Consider the following 17,318-nt stretch of genomic DNA (forward strand, 5'->3'; position numbering starts at 1 on the left):
CCACCCAACTAAATAAATTGTCTCCATCTGTTCTTGGATCTTACAGAACTGTACTGTTTTTCATCATGGTAGTCAGCACAGTTCTTTCCTGTTGCTGTTTGGGTCTGGTGGAGGTGGTGGTGTTTTGAGCTGCCGTGCCTCCTGCATCACGGCCTGTGCTCGGACCCTGCCCCAGTGTTGCCCCTTTGGCTTGTATATCTCCATGGTCATTTGGCCCTTTGCAGGGAGGGACACTCACTTTTGCTCGTCCCTATTTTTGTTCGCCCATCTGTATTCACACCTTCCACTTCTAGCGCACCGTCCTGCCCAGAAACCTCGTCGGTTCACAAACTAGGACTTCAGAAGAAGCACCCTGTTCTGGGAACCACAGGCAGCAAATTGCGTGGGCAGGGGGTCGCCGTGGACAGCCCACTTTCTCAGAAATGCAGAGGCATTGTGCCAATTTCTCGGCTCCCGCTAGCAGGAGTGCCACATTCCTGACATATGCGCTCAGAGTGACTGCTGCCAGCCCCAGCCCAGGACTGAGGGACACCATCAGTATTGGTCAGGGAGCATCTTTGAGTCAGGGGACTGCTCCCAAACCCCGATCAGGATTACCTGGGCACCCTGACAGTGCTGCAGGCCCTGTGGTGCCAGGAATCCAACCAGGGTTGGACACATGTGCCTTGACGTGCCGTGTCTCCAGGGAACATCTCTGGGGGGCAGAGAATCTCACATAGTGAACAAGGACCATGGAAGTTACCAAGTCTCATTTTTTTGTTGCTGTCTTGGGGCCACACCTGGCAGCCCGTGGGGGACCATGCAGTACTAGAGATGAACACAGAGAAGCCCTTGGTGTTTTTGCTTTTGGTGTGATTTGGTTTGCTTTGGGCTTTTATGCAGAAGCCAGTCTCTTTGGCGGCTGTCCTCTGCATTTGCTGCCTGCTGTGTGTTTCTGTTAGAAGGAAAATGACAGAGAGAGGAATTGCACAGAGAAATCAGAAAAGAGAAAGTTTCCTCCTCCCAGGCTCTGCATAACTATTCCTCCTTCCCCAGCCTCTCACTGTGGGGATCCCCAAGACAGTCTTCTGTGTTCACATTCACTTGCTCAGTGACCTCACCTGAATTCATGACATCAGATGCCTCATATATTGGATGCCCAGTGACTCCCAAACACCATCTTCAGCTGAAACTTGACACCCAGCCTTCAGGCTCGAACACACACACACACACACACACACACACACCCTCTGCCCTGGGCTGCGGGGTATCCCAGTTGATAGATGGTTACCATACACATACATACACACCCCCTCCCCTGGCTGGATGTTGGATGTTTCAGTTGATGCTCTCTCTCTCTCTCTCTCTCTCGCTCTCTCTCTCTCTCTCTCTCTCTCTCTCTCTCTCTCTCTCACACACACACACACACACACACACCCTCGCTCCCTCCTCCCCTCCCCCTGGGCTGGAGGGTGTCCCATTTGTTGGTGGAATCTTCAGCCTGACTTCTTCCCTACTCCTTCCACACCCTCCCTCCAGCCTTCGGGAACTCCTGTGCTCTCCACCTTTGAGTCCTCTCTGGGAGTTAAGTACCTTCCACATACCTGCCCCCAGCCCCATCTCACCCACGTGGGTTCTCCCTGCTTCTGCCATTGCTCCCCTAATGGTCTCAGTAAACGTTCAGTCATGACATTTCTCTGCTCAGAAATCCACTCTGGCACCCATTTCACTCGGCAAGACCCAGCAGCCTAGCAATGCCGGGGGCCTTCCTTGTCCACACCCCCCACTTACCTCTCCACCCGCAGTTCGGGCCTCCCTCGCGCCACTTCAGCCATGCACTCACAGGCAGCCCCACTGTCCAGTGCCTTTCTGCAGGCATTCCAGGGCCCCTGTCTCAGGTATCCATCTACCCCTCCTAAGGCACTGAGGCCCATCCACTCCGATCCTTCCTGCTTCGGAGGGCCCCTGGCACGCCTGAACCCACCCGACCGGGATCGTCATTCTGCTTTCGTAGTGTTTACACCCCAGCATGCTTGTGCCCAAGGTTTGTTTACCGTGCTTGGAAGGTCCGCCCCTTGGGGTCAGTGGCCTGGTGGCCTGTTTAGCCAGGTGTGCAGAGAGCTGGGAACAAGACCTAGCTGAGTGACAGGGGGAGGAGGAGGGTGGACATCAGCCGGGTGAGGTAAGTGGGAGACCCGCCCAGCAGGAGGGGAAGTGAAGGAGGGGCAGTGCACCTCTCCAGGGGCCCAGAGGAGGGCGCTGTGCCCTCGTGCATCTCGGCCAAGTGGTGTGTGGTTTCTGGTGATCTCTGCGCAAGGTCACCAGTTTGGTCATAGGATTCTTTGCTTTTCTCCATCCGCCTGGCTCCCCGAGAGCCGTGACCCCTTCCCTTCCTCTCCAGCAAGCCCGACTCTCCCTGGGGCTGCCCTGCCCCGGTCGTCCCCTCCTGCACATGCCCGGCCCAGAGCCTTTGACCCGCAAGTCCCTGAGTCACGCTCTGGAACCACACTCTGCAGGAAACTCCCTTTCCCCAAGCCAGGCATGTGCATGCGTGCGTGCGTGCGTGCGTGCGTGCGCATGTGCGTGTGTGTGTGTGTGCGTGTGTGTGTGTGTGTAAGTGCCGTTTCAGATATTATTTACAAGCTGTTATCGAAGAGATTTACTTGTTCGATTCATTTCCCCTTTCCTCTGAAGTTAGTCATTCTTTTTGCCATCAGAAGAGCTTTGCCCGACCTGAGGCAGACCAGGAGCACCCTGGAACCGCAGGCCTTGACCTGCCAGTTCTGTTTCCTCTCTGACTTTCGAGAGTGTTGTTGGCTTGAGCGGATCATTTCATTCGATGGAAAACTCCCTGTGTTTATTTTGTGGAAATACAGTCGTGCATAAGTGATTACAGATCATGCATTGCTTCTGTGTGGGCCTCGTCCTTTTATATATAAAGCTGATTATTGCTTTCCAACTTAGCTTTTCTCGATTTTGTTTTTGTTTTTATTTTTACACTTTGCAGGAAATGTCGGCTATTTTGGACTCTCTGGCATGCTTGTTATCCATCATTACTATCTTTGAGTTCTTTTCCTAATTTGGGGTCCCTCATGCTGGGCCATCCTGATCCAGGCCCTGGGAGAGCATGGGGCTCTCTCAAGTTCCCTTGTCAGGACGGGATGGTCGAGGGCAACGTTTCTCAGCCAGGGGCCAGGTGGGCCCCCAGGATAGTCCCCCAGGGGCCACAGGCGAAAATCCATCCGTACTGGGGGCGGGGGGCCGAGGGCAGGAAGGCGGGCAGGTGTCCAGGGAAAGGTTGAGAAGCGCTGCTCTAAGCCGAGGCAGGGAAGCCCCCAGCCTGCCCCACTCTGCTTCCTGGGGCGCCGCGGTGGCACCGGGAAGGGGAGAGCCGGGCTGGGGGGCTTCCCTGCCGCTCTGAGGTGGGGTGCACGGCCGGCCAGATCTGGGCGCGTAACTCGGCTGTCTGCTTCTTCACAGCTGCTTCCTCTCTCTGCTCCTGGTGGCCGCGGTGGTCTGGAAGATCAAGCAGAGCTGCTGGGCCTCCCGGCGCCGAGAGGTGAGCCTGGGGGGGTCGGGGCAGCCCCTTTACCCCGTCTCCTCCCCTCAGCAAGCCACCATAGGCAGCGAGAAACTCCTGCCACCTCTCAGTGCTCTGTGACAGTCGGCCGGCACCAAGCCTACCGGGAGGTGTGAGCAGCCCCGCAGAGTCGCCACTTTCTAAAGGGGAGTGCTGGTGAAGACCAGAAGGGACCAGGAGACCCCACCCCCCCCTCTCGAGCCCAGCCCCTCCTCAGTCCAAGCCAGAGATGCGTTTTTGAGGAGAGAGAACAGCAGCGGTTGTGGAAGCTTCTCCACCATCCGTCGTGTTTGGGGGTTGGGGCGATGGCTCCGAGGGCTCACGCGCACTTTGTCTACGAGAACCCCGGGCTTGGTCCCCCGGCGCTGACACTGCCGCCTAAGCCTCATGCTGGGATAGCCCCTGAGCACTGACGGGCGTGCCCCTCCCTGCCAAAATTCAAATAAACATGTGTCCAGCTAACTTTTTGCTCACGTTTTATTCCTGATTAGGTTTTTTATTCTGTTTTGTTGGTCTGGGGCCACACCTGACGGTGTTCAGAGCTTCCATAGGCTCTGCACTCAGGGACCACTCCTGGGAGGGGAGTTTCTAGGGTGCCGGGGATCAAACCAGCCTCAGCTGCATGCAAAGGGCACTCCCTACCCCCTACCTGCTGGATTATCTCTCCAGCCCCTTGTTCTTGATTTCTTTCCAGAGGTCCGTACCCAGAGTACTACTAACAGTTTAAGCAAGCATTAACAACTGACAAATCAGTTCTGGTTAAAAATGACAACACAGGGGTCAGCGAGACAGCACAGGGATTGAGGCATGTGTCTTGCATGCAGCTGGCCCCAGTTCAAGCCCCAGAATCCTTGGGGTTATCCCTGAGTGCAGAACAAAAAGTAAGCCCTGAGCATAGCCAAATGTACGACCCTCCCAAAAGAAATAAAAAACCCAAGTCATCATTTAGCCGAGATTCAACACCATTCCTAGTCTAACAACAAAAGCCTTATTAAGTTTAAAGGTAAAGGTAAAGGCCCTCCCGTTGATCGTCAATTTGCTCGAGCGGGTCCAGTAACGTCTCCATTGGAGACTTTGTTGTTACTGTGTCTGGCATATCCAATACTCTCGGTAGCTTGCCGGGCTCTCCGAGAGGGGCGGAGGAATCGAACTCGGGTCGGCCATGTTGGCCGCTTGTAAGGCGAACGCCCTACCCGCTGTGCTATCGCTCGTGGGGGTGGCCAGAGTGATAGTACTGTGGGTCAGACATTTGCCTTGCATGTAGCAAACCCAGGTTCAATCCCCAGCACCCCATATGGTCCCCTGAGCCTCACCAGGAGTAATTCCTGAGTACAATCTGGAGGAAGCCCTGAGCACCACTGGGAGTAAACACACACACGCGCACACACACACACACACACACACACACACACACACACGCACACACCAGTTTATTTGTTTTTGTTTTTTAAACAAAACCTCTTGGGGCAGAGCAGTAGTACAGAGAGCAGGGCGGGCTTTCTGGAGGAGGGTAGACCCTGTCTTTATTCCAGCCCAACACTGAGAATGGCTCACTATCCCGAGGCTAAATAATCAGAGAGGGGGTAACTGAACCCCCAAAACTGGTCACACAGCTGGAGAGGGCTGGAGTAGGGATTCACATTCGATCCGTCCCTAAATCCCGAGGCCCTGCTGACCCCTCTGCTCTGCAGAACCCCACATCCTTTTGCTCTTTGTTTTTACCACTTCATCAGTAAAGGCCTCTTTGCTGTCCACCTTATAACAAGGTACAAGGTTTTGCTATTGTGTCAACACTACTTAGCTCAAGATTCAGCAGGAGGAGAGATAGCCTGACCTCCCCCCTTTTTTTTTTCTTTTTGGGTCATACCCAGCGATGCTCAGGGGTTACTCTTGGCTCTACACTCAGGAATTTCTCCTGGCAGTGCTCGGGGGACCATATGGGACACTGGGAATTGAACCCGGGTTGGTCACATGCAAGGCAAATGCCCTACCCACTGTGCTATCACTCTAGCCCTGATAGCCTGACTTAAATAACTTTAATAATACAACTATGAGCGACCATGCTGCAGAAGTTATAAAATTGATAAACAGGCATCATGGCATTATATCCATTGAAACTACCAATATTGCAAACCACAATGGCCAAAACGCGGGGGGAGGGGGAGAGAGAGATCCTCATAGAGGCAGGCAGGGGAAAGGCTGGGGGGAGGTGATGGGAGGGGAACACTGGTGCTGGGAAATGTACACTGGTGGAGGGCTGGGTGTTAGAATACTGCATGACTGAAATCCAATCATAAACAGCTTTGAAAGGGTCTATCTCACAGTAATTCAATGAAAAAATCACTTACTCTGTGACAGGTAAGGGCATTGCTTTCATACAAATACATACTTATGAGGCCAGAGCAGTAGTACAGCAAGTAGTACAGCAAGGGCATTGGCCTTGCACGTAGCCGACTGGGTTCAATCCCCAGCACCCAATAAGGTTCCCCGAGCACCGCCAGGAGTAATTTCTGAGCGCAGAGTCAAGGGTGACCCTGATCATCGCCGGGTGTGACCCATAAAACCAAAACGAACGAGCAGGAATAAATGCATCCTTACCACATTCAGCAGAATGTGATCGTTCATCACGTCACCTGATAGCACTCTGCTCCATATCCAGTTGTCCACTTTTCCCAGCTGTCTCAAAACTCTCATGCTGGACTTGATTTGTGTGGGTCGGGGGGCCAAGGTGTCTTGCGTACAGCTCTGGGCTCATCGCATTAACGCTGTGGTGTTACTTGCTAGCAACTTCTTCGAGAGATGCAGCAGATGGCCAGTCGTCCCTTTGCCTCGGTAAATGTTGCCTTGGAGACAGACGAAGAGCCTCCCGATCTGATTGGGGGGAGCATCAAGGTGAGCCTAAAGTCTCTGTAACTGACATTTCAGAATTCTCGCTTCTTGTGTGGGAAACCAGAGAAAGCCAGAGCGTTATTCTATTAGCTCGTGCACTGTCCTTGCTTGCTTCTTAACAGTCAGCCAACTGTTTTATTTCCCTGTCTTGGATCTATGCCACTAAACAGTTTTGTGTTTAAAGGGGCAGGGGGTGGGGGGTTGTTTGTATTGTTTTGTTGTGGTGCCAGACATCAAACTCTAGGCCCTTATCCCAGCAAGACAGGTCTCTACCACTAGGGACTGGAGCGATGGCACCGCGGGCCGGGCCCTTGCTTTGCATGCAGCCAACCTGAGTGCAATTTCCAGCATCCATCTCTGAGCTTGCCAGGAGTAATTCCTGAGTGCAGAGCCATGAGTAAGCCCTGAGCACCGCTGGATTGGCCACCCCCCCAAAAAAAACAGCAAAACAGTAATATGGTGTGCATATTTTTACACACACACACACACACACACACACACTCTCTCTCTCTCTCTCTCTCTCTCTCTCTCTCTCTCTCTCTCTCTCTCATGGCCCTAGAGATAGCCCAAAGCGCTCGGGCATCTGCAGGAGCCCAGGTTCCACCCCCAGCACCACCAGTGCCAGGAACAACCCTTGGACACCAAGGGAGCCCAAGCCAGAAGGAACCTGAACACCATCAATTATGACCCCTCAAAAATAAAAAAGTATTCTCTAGTATAATTCTTTTACAACATGTGTTTGAATATAGATAAATAAAACCATTGTTCTTTTTAAGTATTCGGAGGGTTTTTTTTTTTTTTTTGCTTTTTGGGTCACACCTGGTGATGCACAGGGGTTACTCCTGGCTCTGCACCCAGAGTTACTCCTGGTGGTGGTCAGGGGACCATATGGGAAGCTGGGAATCGAACCCGGGTCGGCTGCGTGCAAGGCAAACGCCCTACCTGCTGTGCTATCTCTCCAGCCCCTGGAAGTATTTTTTCAAAGGACAAAATAAAAATCCACTATGGATTCTGTGGAAAATAAATATTTGTGAAACTACTAAAAATTATGATAAGACTTTATCTTTTGGCAAAACAGTGAAATATTTTTGGACTGTCTGGGGAAACAGCTGGGGTCTTGAATAAACACATTTACAAAAGCATTCCTGAGCGCATAGGGAGTCCATGAAATGTCCATAGGCCGCTCTCTTTCCCTGCCCTCAAAAAGAATGAACTTGTGTACAGAACCAAGGGCTAGTTTAAAGAGATTCCACATTGTATGACTGAAACCAATCATGAACAACTTTGTAACTCTGTGTCCACAGTGACTCAATAAAAAAATCAAAATTTTAAATAAATAAAGTGATTCCAGACTTGGTCATGTGCCGCAGTCCCACCAAGAGTACGTCCAGACCCTGTTTGTAGAGGAACGTCTGCCCCAGATTCACTGCTGGGTAAGGCCCCAAAACACAGCTAGCAGCAGAGGTGGGGCCTGGAGTGATGGTACAGTCAGTGGTAGGACTCATGCTTTGCATGTTGCCAACCCGGGTTCCATCCCAGACACCCCTTTGAGTGTCCCAGCTCCACCAGGAGTGATCCCTGACCCCTGAGCACCACCAGGTGTGACCCAAGCAAAACCAAACCAGATAACAAGGCAGTGCTTTTTTTTCCTTCCCCCTCCCCTTTGAGCCACACCCAGGTGCTCAGGACTCCTTTCTGGTTCTGCTCTTAGGGATAACTCTTGGCAGACTCGGGGGTCCATATGGGGCTGCCAAGGAGTGAGCCCCAGGTTGCCCCCATGCAAGGCAGGTACCCTACCCACTGTGCTATCACTTTGGTATTTTTTTTTTTAAGATTTCTATGTATTTTTTAATTTATTTATTGAATCACTATGAGAACAGTTACAAAGCTTTCGGGTTTAAGTCTCGGTTATACAATGATCAAACACCCATCCCTTCACCAGTGCATATTTTCCACCACCAAAAACCCCACTATACCCCCCATGCCACCCCTCCCCGTGCCTGTGAGGCAGATGATTTTCACTTAACTCTCTCTACTTTGATTACATTCATTATTTTGACAAATGTGCACCATTATTATTTGGAATTTTCCCCCAACAATCAAACATGCTGAAAAGGCATCATGAAATAATTTTTGTATTGCTGGTTATGAAGACCATATGATGGATTTTGGATTTCTGATATTTTACTAATTAAGTCTGGATGGATTTCTGCCAAAAGCCAAATAGTTCTGAGATTAGTTTGTGTACCTCTGCGTCAATGGCCGTGCCAGAGAGCCACTTGTGGTGTTGGGGTGGGGGGCAGGAAGGAAGGATGTGCTGGTTCCACCCCCCCCCCCATCCCATGAGGCTGCAGTTGCCCTGTCACCGCCAGCACATTCCCGGCTGTCCAATAAACTGTGAGGTGGCGGCCACCATGGGGCGCGGGGGAAATGGTGGAAGACACACCCTTTCGGGGGGTGGGGGTACACGGCGCCATAGTTTAATGCTTAGTCCATTCACATTTCAGCCAGAAGCTGCTGGGTTCCGATTTAGGTCTGTATGCCTCTGGGGCCATGGTCGTGCCAGATAGCTGCTTGTGGGGGGCAACTTGTGGTTTCTGCAGGGCAAGAAGGACATGTGTGCTATCACTTTGAGCCATTGCTTCTGGTGATTTGCTCTGTGGTGGTGGGACTCATCTGGAGGGCAGCGTCACAAACCAGGTCTAGACCAGAGAGGCAGTGCAGGGGTTAAAGCCCACCCCACAATTGAAAAAGTAAAACCAAAAAGTAACAGCCGAGGTTAGGGCTGCAGTGTCAGGCTGCGTGAAGTCACTCTCTTGTTTCCTCCCCCTAGACTGTCCCCAAGCCCATCGCCCTGGAGCCCTGTTTCGGCAACAAAGCTGCTGTCCTGTCCGTGTTTGTGAGGCTCCCCAGAGGCCTGGGGGGAATCCCGCCTCCCGGCCAGTCAGGTAAGTCCTCCCCACTGGTCCCAGAAAGCCTGGTCCAGGCAGGGTGGGCGGCTGTGGCTGGGGCTTGCCACTGTCCTTAGACTGGCTTGCCTGGGGTCACTCACTCCTGGGTGTGGGGGAGAGTTAGCACTCTACAGCACCCCATCACACACACACACACACACACACACACACACACACACACAAAACTTCGGCTCCCTGCAGCCCTGCGGCTGCCCCCGGGGTCCTGGCCGCTTGGGCTCTGGCGCTTCCTTTCCCATCACTCTCTGTCACTGTGCACATGCTGGGTTTTTTTTTTCCGCCTTCTCTGGCTTCCCATAAGCTCCTCCAACCTGAGGGTTTCTCCTGTTGGCATTGCTAGTACGCTTGCGGTTCTTGTGCATTGTCACTCTTTCTTGGGGAGGTGTGAGAGGCACACCCAGCAGTGATCAAGGCTCACTCCTGGCTCTGTGCTCAAGGCTCACTCCTGGTGGGGCTTAAAAGACCACGTGGGACACCGGGATCAAATGTGGGTTGGCCGCACACAAAGCAAGCGCCCCACCCACTGTACTATCTTTCTGGCCCCATTTGTCACTCTGTTTTAAATATAAGACACCATGAAGCAGTTACAACCACTGCAAAGAGTTTCTGAACTTTCTTTCACTCACTGATTCCTGAGTGCAGAGCCAGGAGTAGGCCCTGAGCACTGCTGGGTATGGTCTAAAAACCAAAAAGGAAAAAACCAAAACCAAAAAACTGAGCACCAGATACTGGTTTATGTTTCTTTGGCCTTTTCTACTCCAAACTTTACCTGATAGGGCCCAGTTCCTGAATTCCTAGTAGTGTGCTCACCACCCCATGGTGGTGCAGTCACAGAGCCAGAGTTGCCCACAGCTGACCTGGGTGCAATCCCCGCACTCCATCTGGGCCCCCAGGCACCACCAGGAGTAATCCCTGGACACAGAGCCAAGAGTCAGCCTGAGCAGTATGGGTACCACACCCCTCCACACACACACCCTGAAAAAAGAGTGAGCCAGTCTTGCCAGTCCTTGTGGTGGGGGTGTTTATGGCCTGCTGGGGGCTGTTCTCTTGGGGGCGGGTTTGGGAACTCACCCAGCACCGCTTGGGTGACCATGCAGTGCCTGAAATTACTTGGGCCCATGATCTTGCCCCATCCCCAGATGCGCCTTCCCTGAGGGACCACAAGAACATCTGTTAACACCCAGAAAAGGAGAGTAGAAGCCCCCCACCTCCCTACTCACCCAGTCCCTCAAGCAGAGTTGGTGGTGGGGGCACGGGGAGGTCCCTGGGAGCCAGTTCTGAGAGACTTGACTCCACAGTCCTGTGCTGTTGTCGGCCCCGTGGCACAGGTGAGGAAACTGAGGCTCCGGGAGAAAGGCTGAAGCATCTTTTCTTCTAAAGCCTGATCCCAGTGTCCACCCGGCCCTGTGTCTTTGGTGCCAGATGGAAGTGGCACGTGCATCTTGGGGGTGAGGTGACCCCTTCAGGGCCAGACAGGAGAGACTGAGTGCCAGGACGTGCCTGCAGGAACCCATCATCGGTCAGTCCGCTACTTGCCTTGTGTAAGAATTGGAGGAGAACACCAGAGAGATAGCATAACGGGGCGGGCATCTACCTCACGCGTGGCTGACCATGTCGATGGGTGACACCACAGGAGGTCCCTCCAGGCTACCTCAGCACAAGTGGTGCCCGAGCACAGAGCTGGGAGTAGCCCCTGAGTACCCCGGGGTGCTGCCCCAAGTCCCAGGCAAGTAGTGGGAAGGAGAGGAGAGCCTGTGTGTGTATTTGCACAGGAGAGAAAAACCCACAGAAGGGGGTGCGGAGTGGGGGGGCGGGGTTGGAGCTAAGGCTTTTCCTCTGTGTCCTTTTCTAGCGATTCATGAAAGTATAAAAAGAAAATTTATAAGTGTTTTTTTTTAACATGCCTGTGGCTCTCCCAAGGTCTCGCAGTGGCCAGCGCCCTCGTGGACATCTCCCAGCAGATGCCCATCGTGTACAAAGAGAAGTCTGGGGCCGTGCGCAACCGGAAGCAGCAGCCCCCCGCGCAGCCCGGGACGTGCATCTGACGCTGGGGCCAGGGCCGTCCGTGAGCGCATGTGCCGAGCCGCCGTGGCATGGAGGCCTGGAGGTGCGGGGCAGCGAAGACTGGAGACCCTCACATATCCATCCGTCCGTGCGTCCGTCCGCCTGCCGCCTGCCCCATCTGCATGCTCACAAGCTCTCTCTGGTGACCGTCTCTTCCATCCACGCTCCAGCGTCGAACCTCTTTACTTTTGAGTAGGAAACCGTCGTTTTCGTTCTAGGCCCAGGGGTGATCCAGTTGTGGCTGGCGGAGGCTGGTGTGGAGCCGGGGAGAGACCTGGGAATGGCCACTCAGCTTCCCCCAGGGCGTTCTCCCAGGCGGGCTCCACTGTGCAAAAAAAAAAAAAAAATACCACAAGCTGTTGCGTTTACAAGCAGACTTTCGTCCTCAGCTGTTCTTCAACATGGTCTCTTTTACCAACTCGTCAGGTGAATCACTGGCGTCCATCTGAAGTCTGCTCTCTTTTTAAAAGATGTGCTATTTATTCTTGCACGGTTAGGCAGATCCCTCTCTTCCAGGGAGTCGCTTTTTTTCTAGTTGAGAATTAATAATGGTCCATCTCTTTTGAATCATACCAAATTAAGACAGAGGCGGGCTATTTTAAATGTCAAGGCTGGCAGTGTTACTTAGAATGTAAACTGATGTCCTAGGTAGTTTTTCTATAGTGATTTGATTTAGTGAGGACCGACCCATTTGAAATTTTTTCTCTCTCTCTCTCTCACACACACACAGAAACACACGTGTATGCACACACACACGCACACATACACACACACACACACTTAAGTGCCTAGACTTTAAATAGATCTAGCAATTGGAAAGTTAGTAAGCCTAAGTTTTTACATAATTGCATTCCTACATTCTTTAAAAAAAAAATTAAATAGCTATCATTGGCAGCCTGCTCTTTTTCTAAAATCCAACGGAAAGATTAGAAAGCATTTTCTCACCCCCAGGCATGTCTCACCTGGCTGCAGGGATGAGAGGGAGCAGAAAGGACCAACTGAAAGCTGCTGTGTTTAGGGTAGAAAAGGACACCCAGTCACGTGCCTCACCCCCCCCCCCCACGCCCCACCCCTACCCACCCCAGGCCTGCACTCTTCCCTCGGCCCTGGTGAGCACGGTCCTCAGTCCTGGTGCAGGACTCTCCAGAAGAGCACGACACTTCCCCCCCCTCCCCCCAGTGTCCCCCTGCCCCTGCCCAGGCCACTGTGGGGCAGGGCCATGACCCGCTCTCCCTAGGCAGGGCTCTGCCCTCCCGTCCTTCTCCAGGCCCAGTTAGTGGCAATGGGGAGGGCAGCGAGCACAGGCGAGAAGGAAAAGCACATGGAGCCAGGGGGCGAGGCCGAAATCTGGCCATGGAGCAGGATCGCTCGGCCCAGACAGGGTAGACCCGGGCTTCGCAAGGCCCCGACCACGGTGCTCGAATTCCGACACGACGCAGCCGGCGGCTGCCCAAGCAGGCTCCTCCGCGCCTCGGTCTAAGCTCCCCAGCATCCCTCCTCTGGGGTTTGGTCCCCAGGAAACAGCGCTCAAGTTTGTGAGTTTGGAAAAAGCGTCATTCAGACACGAAAAAACTGCGACCTTTCGCCTGCCACCGGAGTGCCTAGAGAGACAGAGCATCTCCTCCCTGACGGCAACCCCACGCCCGTGAGGAATCTCCCGGAAAGACGTTAGGACAGAAACAGAACTAGAAAACTGTCCGATGCACAGAAACTCTCCTGCTGGAGATTCACCTCTCCACATGCTGCTTTTTCATTGCTTTGTTCAAGAGCAAACGGTTCTAGAGAAGAGAAGATGGTTCTAGAAAAGACACCCTCCTTCTAGGAGCTCCCCACGTCCCCATGCCAGGTCCCAGCACACCCACAGTGGACTGATCTTCCGTTTCTGTGATTTCCATGAAGCTTTTTGGCAGAGAACAGCGGAGGCCCCGGCAAGAGTCCCCGGGAGGGAAAGGACCAGGTTTCCTTGCCAAAGAAGCGTTTTTCCCAGCGGCAGGCCCATGCCTTGAAATAATAATGCACCACATCTCGTCCCCACCCGTTTATCTCTTACGTTTGCTGTTGTTGTTTTCCTAAAAGATAGTGTTTATTTTTGGAAAGCAAAGAATGAGTGATGATGTTTCGTTCTGCTCCAGTCACGGAGGAGCAGCTGAATCCACCTGCTGCTCCTTCGCAGCTAGGAGCAAGTGCTCCCTCCTGGCCCAAGCCAGGAGACACTCAGCTTTGGGCCGGTTACCACCTGGGAGTCATCTGGGACCTCGGAGCAATGCCTGTGAGTCACAGGAGAGCCTGTACATAAACGAACTCATCACGGCAACATCGGTATTGCACTTGTATATAGCGCTCCAGTCGTGTCTGGAATGCCCAGGCCTTCCGAGTGTACATAGAACAGAAGAGCATCTTCATGTATTTTTATTAAATGTGACCATGTCTGAGTTTCACCAAATAGGTTTGTGTGTGTGTGTGCACCCTGAACCGGACCCCCTGGTCTGGAGAAGTCCTCTCATCAGATGCTGCTCTGGTCGGCGAAGCCTCCGAAGGTGTTGCTCCTTACTTCCCCCGTATTCCTCAACATGCCAGTGTGTTCAGGTGCAGCTGCCTCCGTTGGTGACGCTTCATTCAGGAGTCCTGTCTCTGTGGCAGCTGGAGAAAGGGTCCTTGAGTCCCCGTGAGCAGCAGGCTGAGAGGAGACTCTGCACGGGCGTTGGCAGTTTCTATGGCTTCTGGGTTTGGCAGCGGCCAGGGATGGCCTGAGCAACGCTTCTCTCAGTCTGTCAGCTCAAAGACTGTCCCTGTAGAAATCAGGGTGGGGTTGTTTTTCTTTTTTTAGGTGTTTTGGTTGTTTGTTTTTCAAAAAGTTTTCCACGATGCATTTTGTGGTAGCTCTGTCTGAATTTCTGAGGAGCATTTCCTGGAACCATGGTTTATTGTTGAAATGTGGTGGGTGTAGGTGACTGGGCGACTGGGGGGTGGGTGGGTAAGGTCCTGTTTCCCACGGAAAGCCTGACCACCTGCTACCACCACCTCCCCGTGCAGGGTTTGGGGAGAAATCTGTGTCCCTCTGGGGAACGCCCTGAGAAGGTTAGGAGGGCTGGAGAGGAGGCAGCCCATTCTTTCCTCAAAGCTGCCAGGACAGAAAACTGTCAGCTAAAGGAAGCTCCCGGAATATCCGTGGGTCCAGCCTGCAGTGCGGGATGAGAGGCCGCAGGAAACTCCGGAGCAAATGAAAAGACCAGAGCACTGTCCATGGGGTGGGGGCAGTGTGGGGTACACAGCAGAGCAAAGCTTGCTCCTTCAGCTCAGCAGAACGTGTCTGGGGCAGGGTGGGAGAGATCCTCGTCATTGGCTGGTGGTGTTGGCTTCCTGAGCACCATCCGTCCTTTCATTTCATTCATTCAACAAGTAGTGCAAAGCACTTACTAACCTCCGCTAACATAAGGGCAGCAAGATGAAAACGCTGCTCTCTCCAGTTCTCAACAGTCCAGCGCCGGAAGCCAGCCACCCCGCTCCTGACCGCTGGTGGCGCCCTGGCAGAGTGGGCGATCAGAGGACAGACAGAGGGAAGGCGGAGGGACTGCACCAGCGCTCAGCCCGGAACAGGTGGCCACTCGACCAAACTGCTCAAACCATAGAAATCACTGCGGTAACTTATCACTCGCCGGGCCCACCAAGAGTCATTTCTGCTGAGCCTTTCAAAGTAATAAACACCCTGGCCTGCCAGAGACGGTCTGGAGAGGGGAACTGGCGCCTTCTTTACAGGCAATAACGGAGCCGACTTGTGCACAAAACATTCTAAACACTAGTGAAGCCTGTTTCATTGGACTAATTCTGACTCTGGAAAATGTTTTTTGTTTTATAGTTACGGTTTTGTTTGGTTTGGATTCGAGCTTAGTTTGTTAATATGTATAATTTAGCATCTCTTGCACTCATGTAAATATGGAGTAAGTATTGTAAACTATTTCATTGCTGGGGATTGTGGGGTGTTATACATACATTTAGGACTGCAATTTTTTTGGTATTTTTTGTATTGTAAAATAACAGCTAATTTAAGCAGGAACAAGAGAATTGAGAGAGGGACTGTGCATTTTAAACACAAATGTGAAGAACTTGTACATAAACAAAAGTAAATACTATAATACAAACCTCCTTCTGAAATAAAAGTAGATCTGGTAAAAATGGGGGTTTTGTTCCAAGGTTTTTAGTTTTTTTTTTTAATTCTGTGGCGCTTGTTTTTACACATTAGCCCTTAGAACTTTAAGGAAATAATAAAACCATTGAAATACTAGCCAATGTCCAGGCGGCCCAGCCTGGAGCTGACTACACACATGCCCACTGGAGTCGATGCCACCTGGCAGGGAGTTGCGGTGTAGGGAGGGGCAGGTGTGCAGTGGGCGCTGCCCAGCCTGGACTATACTGACCAAACCCCCCACCCCCACCCCCCACCTCCCATCCCCTTCAGCCCTGGGCCTTGCAACTTCTGTCCCGGGTCTGATATTCCGGGGGACATGATGTCTATGGCAGCGCCCCCGCACCTGGCACTAGCACACGGGGCCTTTTAGTGCCCTGGTCCAGAGTGCAGAAGGCCTCGAGGGACCCAGAATGGAAGAAGCACTGAAATCTGGGGTCTCGGGAGGTTAGAATAGCCAACCAGTTTTGCTTTTAGAGTCCAGTGAGTTCGGGGGTGTTGGCGAATGTGGGCCTCTGGGAACTTGAACTTGTGAACTCATGAGGCCGATGCTAGAAACCCCCCCTGCATTGCTCTAGGCCCCAGCCCTGTTAGGAACACAAGAGTATTTGTGAGTTCAGCATAGTCACTTCTTTGGTTTTGGGCCACACCTACCAGTCCTTAAAGCTTACTCCTGGCTCTGCCTCAGGAATCACTACTGTGGGACTTGGGGGACCATCAGGGATGCCGGGGGCCAACCCCAGATCAGCCACGTGCAAGGCAAGGGCCTTCCTGCTGCTCTGTCACTCCAGCCAGTCAGTGTAGGCAGTTCCCCTGAGCTGCAGCTACCATACAAATCCAGGGGAGAGTGAACTCGAGCTTTTCTCATGCCTTTGCCTAGGGCTAGTCATTCTGGACGATTCTGCCCCCAGTGTCAGGGCCATTCCTGGCAGGTGCCTCTCCAACTCCACTCCCCTGAAGAGGGCTGCGGCTGAGCAGACTCCGTGACAGACAGCCAGGAATTCCCTCCCCCCTGTGCCCAGCCGCAGGTACAGGAGAGACAGCTCCTGTTGCTGTATGAAGGGTCGCGGGGAGCTGAGGTATCGGCTGCTCTTGCCTGCCGCACACTGGGCCCGACTCATGGCTCCCGGAATGTTCATGCATGGCCTCATCTCACTTCTGTCTGGGTGTAGACTTCTGGGTGTAAGGTCTCCCAGATGGAACCATGTCTTTCCAGACATCCTTCAGCCCAGGTCTGCCCTGTAGCCGGGCCTGGCAGGTTCCTGTGGCCACCTGCTTTCTACACATGCGAGGCTCACTGACTGTGCTGGGGGATCTACCAGGATTCTACCTAGCCACTGTCTCAGCTTCTCTAGAAATCCCACCCACCAATATTTACACTTCATTTAAAAAAAAAAGTTAAATAGTTTGGGGTTAAGGGAGAGGGAAAAGGGATCATGGGAGCAATGAAACAAGATCAACTGTGAGTTGATTTTTGTTGGATCCGGGTGATGGGTATCAAGAACCCTTATATCCCATTTCAGGAATTAAAAGCCATCTGGGCCCCAAACTAGCCACCACCCGTGGTGCACTGTTTGGAAGCAAGGAATAACCTTTACACATTTAAATTTAAAAAAGTTTTCACAATGTGTGAAAATTAAAAAAGAGAGAAGTA

The 17,318-nt window shown here is 52.6% G+C and overlaps 1 protein-coding gene across 2 annotated transcripts in view; it reads left to right on the forward strand.

Annotated features, from left to right (window-relative positions):
- The window catches only part of ATRN (attractin), a 152,610-nt gene extending 136,952 nt beyond the window's left edge, over positions 1 to 15,658 (forward strand). The window contains exons 26-29 of one of the 2 annotated variants that reach the window (XM_056122082.1): positions 3,460 to 3,538; positions 6,344 to 6,451; positions 9,282 to 9,400; positions 11,338 to 15,658. In XM_056122082.1, coding sequence (XP_055978057.1) covers positions 3,460 to 3,538; positions 6,344 to 6,451; positions 9,282 to 9,400; positions 11,338 to 11,677 — 646 coding nt within the window. In that variant the 3' untranslated portion in view covers positions 11,678 to 15,658. The remainder of the gene's footprint in view (positions 1 to 3,459; positions 3,539 to 6,343; positions 6,452 to 9,281; positions 9,401 to 11,337) is intronic. The other variant, XM_056122080.1, reaches the window with a different exon arrangement.
- Positions 15,659 to 17,318: the final 1,660 nt, after the last annotated feature.

This window comes from Sorex fumeus, unplaced genomic scaffold (assembly GCF_029834395.1).
Source record: "Sorex fumeus unplaced genomic scaffold, SorFum_2.1 ptg000044l, whole genome shotgun sequence".
NCBI classification, from domain to species: Eukaryota; Metazoa; Chordata; class Mammalia; order Eulipotyphla; family Soricidae; genus Sorex; species Sorex fumeus.